At 37.9% G+C, this 10,863-nt stretch overlaps 1 protein-coding gene across 4 annotated transcripts in view; it reads right to left on the bottom strand.

Moving 5' to 3' along the window:
• The window catches only part of LOC137402017 (ATP-dependent DNA helicase DDX11-like), a 136,425-nt gene that overhangs the window by 25,802 nt on the left and 99,760 nt on the right, over positions 1–10,863 (bottom strand). For 3 of the 4 annotated variants that reach the window (XM_068088485.1, XM_068088486.1, XM_068088482.1), the window contains one exon: positions 10,734–10,862. The exons of the other annotated variant lie outside the window; for it this stretch is intronic. In XM_068088485.1, the coding sequence (XP_067944586.1) occupies positions 10,734–10,862 (129 nt within the window). The remainder of the gene's footprint in view (positions 1–10,733; position 10,863) is intronic. 4 annotated transcript variants of the gene reach the window in all.

A 10,863-nucleotide genomic window follows, 5' to 3' on the forward strand; every position in this document is an offset into this window, starting at 1 on the left:
AGCGGTACAGCTTTATCTGTGATAATTAAGTCTTTCTTTTACTGCTGAACGAACTGCTGCACCTGTACTGTTCAGAGCAAATAAATGTTTCGTTTAATTACCGTTAGTGATTCAATTATCACAGAGAGACGTCTTTATCTTCTATCACTATCGATGTAGCCAGTAGTACTGAAGGCTCACTTGCCACAGATGATGGAGGACAGGCTAAATACCGATAAGCCACTGAGGTTATTTTATGCGATACAAATGATACATCATATAGTCAGGATCAAGATATAAAGATAGATAACTTCATGCATCGGCTGCTCAAATTACTTTCGTAATGCTAGTAAATGGAAACATTACACCGCCTTCTTAATTCTCATGATTGTTCTTTTGATCGTGATTGGTTGCAATAAATCATATCGCTGTAATTGGGAAATACCGCACTTTGTGATTACGTCCTCACTAAAGCCATAAGATTCCTCAGCTGTGTGGATGTTTATTAGGCTATTATAAGACATGAAATAGATTATGTGACAGGCTCATTCATTAGGTGAAAAGAAGGAACTTGCAGCTGATGATTTGTTATTAGTGTAGCAGGGCAAAATACGGTTTTCTGCTAAATAGTTGACCTGTAAAAAGTATCTGAAGTTTCCGATTTTTTAAGAAAAGATTGGCTGATACCGATTCAGATACTTAACACCCATGTCGGCACCGATACCGATATTAGAATCGGGGCAACTCCAACTATTAGCTTATTGCAAGCAAAGGCTGTGGTACAAAAAACGGCTCTGTGACTTTTGCTGTACATGTCTGTGTCCAGTGCAACTGAAAAGTTCCAACTGCAGGCATGCCCAGTTGCAGAAAACAATTTAAACCATAACTGTCACGAACAACTTTTATTGTATTTATTAGGTAAATCAGATACGCTGATTCCGATTTTGTACTCAAAATAAAGATTAGTTCACTAACCTTCAAAGTAATTTAGGCTTTTTTAAAGCATTTCAATATCTGTTTCGAAAACAACACAATTGGCATTACAAGCTCCGCCCATAAATATGTGACGAAACCTAGCTTTTTCAGGAAGTTAGGAATGTTTAGTCCGATTTAGAATAATAGAGATTGGTGTCTTAAAACCCATGGTTATCTAAATCCAGCCTGTAAAATAATTTCAGTTTTTTATGAAAGGTATATAAACTATTTAAAATTGCTCGTAGCTTGTTACATGACGTGTAAATTGGCTGAACGCCGAGAAAAATGAGCTCAAAAAGCACGGTTTTATCACAAGCTAGCGTTGTTATCGCGCTTTTTTAAATATGCAATGCTAAATAGCTTATCTACCTTTCAGAAACAACTGATATTATTTTTAAGGCTGAATTTAGATATTAATGGATTTTAAAACACCCATCACTACTATTCTAAATCGGTCTAAACATCCCTACGTAACTTCTGTTCCTAAAAAGCTAGGTTACGTCACGTATTTATGGGCGGAGCTTGTTATGCCGATCGTGTTGTTTTCGAGACCGATATTAAAACGCTGTAAAAAAGCCTTCATTACTCTGAAAGTTAGTGGACTAATCTTTATTTTGAGTACAAAATCGGAATCAGCGTGTCTGATTTACTTAGTAAATACGATAAAAGTTGTTCGTGACAGTTATTGTTTAAGGTTGGATGCCAATTACATGTATGTCCTGCCAATAGCCTGGGAATTGGACAGTGATCTGTTGTTTGTAGGTCAGGGGTGTTCTAGAATCTAGACAGTTGGGTTACGGCTGCTCTCTTATACATAGATCAGCATCCAGACTTCCCACACATCTCCGAAGTCCTCGCACGACCTGCGGATGCAATCAATCTAAATGTTGTACTGGTTCATTTGTTGACTAATCCACACATTCAGCAGCTGCCAGCTGCATGTTGACAACTGTTGAATGTATCAAGGTTCACCCGAGTCAAATACATAACCTTGACCTGTTGCCTATGAGTGTCAGAATTAAAAATTGTCCTTCCTTTTCGATCTTGTGACTTAAATATTCTAATCTCAAACATGGGGAGGCGTAGGACAGGCACCGATCACAGAACAGAAAGGACTCATGCGACATTGGCCCACACCATCGCAACACATGATGAATGGCTTTTAAAATGGTGTTCATTTTCACAAAAAATTGGTTTCCCACTTAGTTGTGTGTGTGCGCGCGCGTCACAGGTGTCACCTTGAGAGATGGCTAACAGCTAGGCAGCAGTGCTAATGTGGATTAATCTAAATGAGCTCATGCTTTCTCAGAAATTTGCTCATAAACACTCTAAAACTGTATAAAAGACATTGCAGTCAGGATAAAGTTAACCAAACAGCATATCTCAGGCTATAGGCTACTGCTAATGAGCAATAGAAATTCTCTTTTCATAAAAGGCTTAGAATCGCATGACAACAGTTTATAGCCAACAGACTATTAATTTTGCAACAATGTGGTGTCACTTTTTTGCTACTTTCAGTGAGCAGAAATACAATTTTTTTTAAATTGATTACACAAAAAATCACTCGTGTATTGACAAAATTACCTTATAAGTTAGAGTAGCAACAGAGTGGTAACTATTCACTCATCCACACTGCAACACAAACCAAGAGCACCCTAGGTATACCCTAGACTTACTAACTGTACATACTATACACACAAACCAAGAGCACCCTAGGTATACCCTAGACTTACTAACTATACATACTATACACACTATACCTACTAGACTGGACAATCTAATCCATCACGGCTCAGCATTGTGTCCTACTTAAAGATGTGGTTGCGTCAAAAAATTCAATTTAATGAAATTAAGACCCATTAAAGGCTAAAACATCAGCTACAATTTGATGCCATTTTTGTCTTTGTAGACCGACCCTGTCCAGAGATATATGCGTTTGAATGAGGCCCTCTTTTAAAAAGCTCACGTTCCAGCGGGTGCCTCTTTCGTGACGTCACAAGCAAGGTACACTATCTGAAACGAAACCACGAGCAATAAATATGAGGTCGCTTCGTTAGCCAATCATACGCGCGAGATTTTTATATAGGCCGTAATAAATGTTATCACTCGTAAAACGCGTTGTCTGTGATCTCGAAGATTCTCGTAATTAGATAATTCATTCTCATAGTTACTGATTCAACGCGTTTCAACAATTACTAAGTTATACATAGTTTTAAAATGGCTTCAAGTTCGAGCGACCGCTACTCAAAGTTATCTGAGCAACTTTTACTAAAAGATTGGAGTAGACAGCCTATGGTCAAAGCTGACAGGCGTCAGCAGCGTTTTGCTGCAGAGGAAGACAGAATGGAGGTAAATTAACTTAGAGTCTTCTATACCTATGTAAATGTAATATTTTTTTAGTCATAAATACATATACCAATTAATAAAATGATAATTCTTTGCTATCTCCAATCATCGTTTCATAGCTTATCTGCCGTTTTACCTAGCTAAAAAATTTTTTTCGAATTTTCTTTGGTAAATTAGAGTCATGATTACAAATTATTTTCACTCGTAGGAAGTGGGTAAAATCGATTGATCATTGCAAATCTTTAATCTCCAGAACCAAAGCTTCGAATCGTTGGCTTGGGGTACTTGTGCCTTTATTAAATGTTTATTCGTTTTTTAAATTACACTCGCAATCTCCAATTCAACTTGCAATCCAACTCCCAATTTGGAAGCTGTCAATAGATACGCTTTAAAACGACATATCTATGAATGACATATTTTTTGCATTTGTTTTACTGATTACAGAATGTTTATGTCGTCCCACCAGCCGAAGAAGCTTTGTCAGTGTGGAAACTGCCATAAAGGGAAAAGAGAGACTTGAATGCGTGCTGCATAAGCCATGATGTTTTGTTTGAGTTTGTTGCAGTAGATGAATTTGTCTTATTGTATCAGCTAATACTATGTGAGTGGCCACGACTTGATGAATATTTTTAATAAAAGCTTTATGCCGAGATGAAAATATTTTTGCTTGTAAAATTTATATAATAAAATAATATTGTTGAAGATAATGCAAAACATGATTTGCAGAATATTTTAGTGAATTTGGTATGGTATATGGATGTCCGCAAAACTGAAGAATGCGAGTTCAAATCCAGTTTGCAGCAGACTTTTCATCCTTAAAACTCTATCCCTGTCTATATTCTTTTCAAAGACGTGGCTTGCTTATTTCACTTAGGTAGTATTCGGTAAGAATACTACTAGAAAGACACTAGTACGTAGACGGTGTAGGCAATGATATACAGCTCCGCCCCAAGGATAGGCGACAGACATAATGTGGGCGGGGCTTATGGGAGGCTGTATATCGTTTATATGGGTAGCTGCATAACTGTGCTGATACAAAGACCGCGTTCTACATAAAGTGACTAGACAGAATTACCGTAGACCGGTAGAATTGGTAGTCGGTACCCAAATGTTTACACAACATTTGGAGAAAGTGAGTAGAACAAATTTTCAATTTTCGTTATTTGAGGCCTTTGAAACATTCATAATAATGCATTTGTAGCAGGATTTAAAATTTTATTCTAGCCTTTAACAATAGACTCCTATCATAGACCTCCTGGTATGAAGATGGCTGCCATATTAAAGTTTTCTGCTGTACCAAGGATATTTGATTCTCCGCAAAAATACTTACAACCGACTCAACCAAAGTATAGACGACTTGCTATGCCGACCAACATCGTTTACATCATCTACACCAGACCGAGTTGAGCCAGCCATGGAACCTTCACTTTGCTCTGAAGAGCTAACAGCCGCCAAGAAATCTAAAGAGGCCACTACCGACCCTCTACTTAAGTGTCCACGAGGTAGACCAAAGATCGCACCAGAAATACGCATAGCAAATCTTTTAATGTCAACACGCTTAACAACAAGCTTCAAACGCTTCAAAACACCAAACATACTCAGAAGAATTTGCTTGCATTACTGCAAAATGAAAATAAAATCCAAAGAGCTAAGCTTGACTAAATAGATGGTTGCCTGCAAGAGCTAGTAGAAACTGAAGCGCAAAACAAAAATGGTCTACAGAGTAAAAATGCAAGAATTTGCTATCACGATGTACTACTACTGTTCTCCTAAAGCGTATGCCTACCTTAGAACGTTGTTCAAACTTCCTAACGCACAAACTCTAAGACGCTGTCTCGAGTCTGTAGAATGTGATGCTGGCTTTCTAACATCAGTAAAAAGACACGTGCAATCAATATATACAGTTTTTTGATGGATAGTACATGTATGGCGATCCGAAAGGTAGGTAAATATTATCAATTCATCCACATTTTCGACAAAACATAAGCTCTGGCACACAGTGTAGCCTTGATGCATATGCTAAACTGCATGGCTGCTTATATTGGGGTACATGATATGGTTATGTACCTGTATTTTGGTATTAGCTACGTTTACTCATTGTTAGTGTATAATAGAGCAGATGTACAGAAAGAGGAGTGACTTGGAATAATATTGCAGCGGATCAGTGAGATGTAGTCAGATTAATATTACGGTATGATACATATGCTTATTAAATAATATTAGCATCTGATACTTATTTAGCAGGCTATGCGGTATGGAGCTTAAAGATTGACTTGCAACAAAATTCACATTACAGTTATTTGATATGAAAAAATTCACCATGTCTTACTCTGTTGTGTTGTGGGTGCAAAATATGTGGAAAGGTGATTGCAAGCTCTTAAAAGCTCAAAAAGCCACACTTACCGTGAAAATTCGTTTGATTTTTTAGCCTTATCTTAAAGGAGTACATATCATTGTCTGATAATCATGACGAGCCTGTTAGTCACTTGTGATAATCGAAAAGTGCTACAGAAACTATTTGCGAAGTATTGGGTCACATGATCAGATTACGACTTGCCAATTAGACCAAACCGATACAAAACTGTAAAGTAGCGAGCATCTATATTTGATACAGGGTCTTCGGTAAAACCTGAAGTGTTTGTCATAAACTAGTGCTACGATAAGTTTTATATTGAGCTTTTTATTGGCCTTTCAATTCACGTGAGAACATCACGTGACAAGACAATAACCAAATTTCATGGCAACATCATTGAAATAAAGAGATTCCAATCTACAGCGGCTTTTCATTTTTGAGCTTTTAAGAGCTTGTAATCACATTTCCACATATTTGGCACCTACAACACAACAGAGTAAGACATGGTGAATCTTTTGATATCAAATAACTGTAATGTGAATTTTGTTGCAAGTCAACCTTCAAAGTTCAACTGCTATGACTGCATTAGATTTATAGTCTCCTGTTCAGATTTACGCACCAGGGATGAAGCGACACTAATCAGTATCAAAAGATAGAGGTGGTCTGTTCAAACCTCATCCGATCATCACAACGATATGTCTAGGCTCAGAACAGATCATACGACAGTGCGTCGACTTACAAGAAATCACTGCATACATAAGCTGGTGGTCACTAAGACTCTTTCATTGGTCTTACAAAGCAATTTGCATCAGGAATATTCATGCTCAATCAGCGTTAGTTAAAGCTATCGCCTCCAGATATGTCAGGAATTGTTAGGATTCACCAGGAGGCTACAAAGGTAGCAGTTAACAAGAGTAATCTCAGATCAAGGCTCAGCCGACTGGTTGCCTTTAGTCATGTCTAGCCCTTCACAATATGTCTGGAAAAATGTACCATATGTTGCTTGTTTTCTACGATTTTTCTGATGCTGTTTGCATAACACCTAAGACTTAACATTTATATTCATGGCAGGCTGCCATCAGTGTACCATTCACCAGTGTGTATGCATTTGAAATCAGTTGTACACCTAGCTACCTGACATGTTAGCCCATAGCATAGGCCATAGGGCAACATTGATAATTCTGCAATATTTGTGAAATGGCTCGATATACATTTTTACTCGTACTTACTATATGAAATATTCAACTTTATGTTTACACATTTGCAAGGTAGAAAATGCATAGTGTATATGCTTTATATCTAAAATTTGAAATAAACATCTTGGGTACTTTAATAGTTATGTCAAATTACAACAAAAATGTCTCTTCATTCTTTCAATGTAACCAATGATGACTTACTTGCCTGACTAGCTGGAAGTGACAAAGCAAAGCCACTGTATCACAAAGAATGTAACTATTTATGTAGGACACCATGGCTTTGCATCGCTCAGTCTAGTTTAGTTAATAGACCTATAACTATAGCACAGTCCCACACTTGAACTAGACTATGTACCCACATACCATAGCAAGTCTCACCTTTGCTACTAGTCTAAATGTTGACTGACAACATTAAATACCTCCCAGGCTCACTTAACCAGTAAGTGAGCAGTAAGTGAGCTTATAAGCTACGATATTGACTCTATTTACAGCAGACTAGCGGACTGCGAAGATGCTTAAACATTTGTTTGCTTTGTTTCATGTTGATAACATATAAAAAACAAGCGTTCCTTCAACTTTTTATGTTTAGTAAAACATGCAGACATGTGAACGGAGACTCCATCCAAAACATTTACTGGTAGAACATCCTATGAATTTGTTCCTCAAGCACTGGTATTGTGAAAGCAACCTGTAGATTGAGTCTGATATTTTACATAGACTTTGCCAGACTGTACGCTTGCCAGACTGTACGCTTGCCAGACTGTACGCTTGCCAGACTGTACGCTTGCCAGACTGTACGCTTGCCAGACTGTACGCTTGCCAGACTGTCTAGTAGGCCTATAATATTATTACTAACGCATCCAATAGCAGACTATATATTATAATATTACTACTAAGGTATCCAATAGCAGACTGTCTATTATAATATTATTACTAAGACATCCAATAGCAGACTGTCTATTATTATATTTTTTACTAAGGTATCCAATAGCAGACTGTCTATTATTATATTATTACTAAGGCATCCAATAGCAGACTGTCTATTATTATATTATTACTAAGGCATCCAATAGCAGACTGTCTATTATTATATTATTACTAAGACATCCAATAGCAGACTGTTTATTATGAGATGTTCATTAAGGTAACCAATAGCAGATTGTCTATTACCTATAATACTATCACAAAGGCATTCAATAGCAGACTGTCTTATCTTTGGGACTAATTATTTGCCGGAATGTTCTTTATCTGAGTCAGGTGGAATTTCTACCGAACAAATAAACTTCAGCACTGCATTGCCATGTTTTAACGATATTCTTCATTTAATTAACCGCTTAATAATATAATAATAATATAGCCAGAGAAGATTGTAGCCAGAGAAGATTGCAGCCAGAGAAGATTGCAGCCAGAGAAGATTGCAGCCAGAGAAGATTGTAGCCAGAGAAGATTGTAGCCAGAGAAGATTGTAGCCAGAAAAGATTGTAGCCAGAAAAGATTGTAGCCAGAAAAGATTGTAGCCAGAAAAGATTGTAGGCTGTGAAATTTTATAAATCCAAGTCACCCAAAGCTATTCCTAATTAGATTCCCAAGCTCATAAGCTGGTGAATACATTCACATGGTTGTTAGTCAGATTTGTTGTTTACCCTTAAGTTATTGTGCTCAATAATCCTCTTTTGACGTTATTTAAAATTAAAAAATATCACAACGCTTTGCAGGTAGCCAGGTACAGCCATATCTCAACATACGGGCGCACCAACATACTGGAAACTTGAGATACGAGCAGAATTTTGAGCAGGTTTCATCCTTGAGATACGAGTATCTTTGAGATACGAGCCACGACGGATATGGCACGATATGGAGTTCACGATGGCCACTATATGGCCAAGTATGCAAGAAGCCATTTAATAAAACAGAATCACCCGGTCTTTCCCTCGAACCACTTTGAAAAAAGTTTTTAAAATTTGAACTAAAGTAATAGTGAACAAGAGGCACATAGCGAACACGAGGCACATAGCGAACACGAGGCACATAGCGAACACGAGGCACATAGCGAACACGAGGCAGATAGCGAACACGAGGCACATAGCGAACACGAGGCACATAGCGAACACGAGGCACATAGCGAACACGAGGCACATAGCGAACACGAGGCACATAGCGAACACGAGGCAGATAGCGAACACGAGGCAGATAGCGAACACGAGGCACATAGCGAACACGAGGCAGATAGCGAACACGAGGCAGATAGCGAACACGAGGCACATAGCGAACACGAGGCACATAGCGAACACGAGGCACATAGCGAACACGAGGCACATAGCGAACACGAGGCACATAGCGAACACGAGGCACATAGCGAACACGAGGCACATAGCGAACACGAGGCACATAGCGAACACGAGGCACATAGCGAACACGAGGCACATAGCGAACACGAGGCACATAGCGAACACGAGGCACATAGCGAACACGAGGCACATAGCGAACACGAGGCACATAGCTAACACGAGGCACATAGCGAACACGAGGCACATAGAGCCAAACCAGAAACAGAAAATAAAAATTGAGACGATAAAATTAAAGCAAGTTTAATAAAAGATTAAAACTTAGCTTCAAGTGTGTGTTTACTACACTAAATTCATTTCAGTTAATTTCAATGTTTCTGTTTACTACACTAAATTCATTTCAGTTAATTTCAATGTTTCTGTTTACTAAACTAAATTCATTTCAGTTAATTTCAATGCTTTTGTTTGCTAAACTAAATTCATTTCAGTTAACTTCAATGTTTCTGATTACTACACTAAATTCATTTCAGTTAATTTCAATGTTTCTGTTTACTACACTAAAATCATTTCAGTTAATTTCAATGTTTCTATTTACTACACTAAATTCATTTCAGTTAATTTCAATGTTTCTGTTTACTAAACTAAATTCATTTCAGTTAATTTCAATGTTTCTGTTACGTTGTTCTGTTACGATGTATCACAAAAGTTTAGTATACCAAACACATTGCTGTCAAGTCTTTCTTAGCCCACCTTTAGCCACTACATCTGTCTTGAAGGTAAAAACTTACAGTAGTGTACATAGAAATGTTACATTTTATTGCAGATTTCAACAACTAAATAGGTATTTGTTACTTTGCTAACGTAGGTACTGAACTACAACAACTAAAAGGCGTTTGTAATACCATGGTATACATGTAATACCCTGTTTTACATGGTAATACTTTGTTTCCATTTTAAAAAATTTAGGAAATTTATTAGTGCATTGAGACATGAGTAAATTGACATACAAGCTGAGTCCCAGGACGCATCGTATTGTCGAGGATCATATTAACGCATCGCATTACGCTGGTATGTAGAGGAATGACTGTGTTACGTACGAATATTGTATTACGGTAGGTTTAAATTATTAAAGAGATATTAAATTAAATTTGTATTGTTGAAAACCCATATGAATTTACGGCATAGGTTTTTTGTCAAATACCGGTACCCTGGCAATTTACGGTGCCATCATCGATCGTCAGGTGTGTTAATATATCGCATAGAATAAAAATATGCACAATAATACCGCACGAAACGAAGGTGAAAGAACAGCGCAGGCGGTAGCATGTAATAGGCAGTAGCATGCAGTGTGGCCAACACTCTTGCCATGGATCAAACTCTGTATGATGGGATCTTTTTTCCCCAACCTTCAACTGTGGCGAAGGATGGACAGACAGACGGAACCCAGTCACAAATAGTGGACATCGCTCATGGTGTGCGAAACCATCGAAAAGCATCTTTTCAATGATCAGATTGTCATGCTGTCCGCTTCTATACCTCAGACTTCGTGTTAAAGCATGGAAACTCTATGAAAGATGTTAAACTAAGTATGGGCCAAACCTGTGCTATTTCCTCCAGACCAGCGTACTATCACCCTGCCATCCATATCTGAATTGGTGAGTGTTTCTAACAGGCTTTCTATGTTGTAGAGAGGACAACTACTGTATGCAGCCTTCCCACGTCCATCTCC

Source organism: Watersipora subatra, chromosome 8 (assembly GCF_963576615.1).
Source record: "Watersipora subatra chromosome 8, tzWatSuba1.1, whole genome shotgun sequence".
Lineage (NCBI taxonomy): Eukaryota > Metazoa > Bryozoa > Gymnolaemata > Cheilostomatida > Watersiporidae > Watersipora > Watersipora subatra.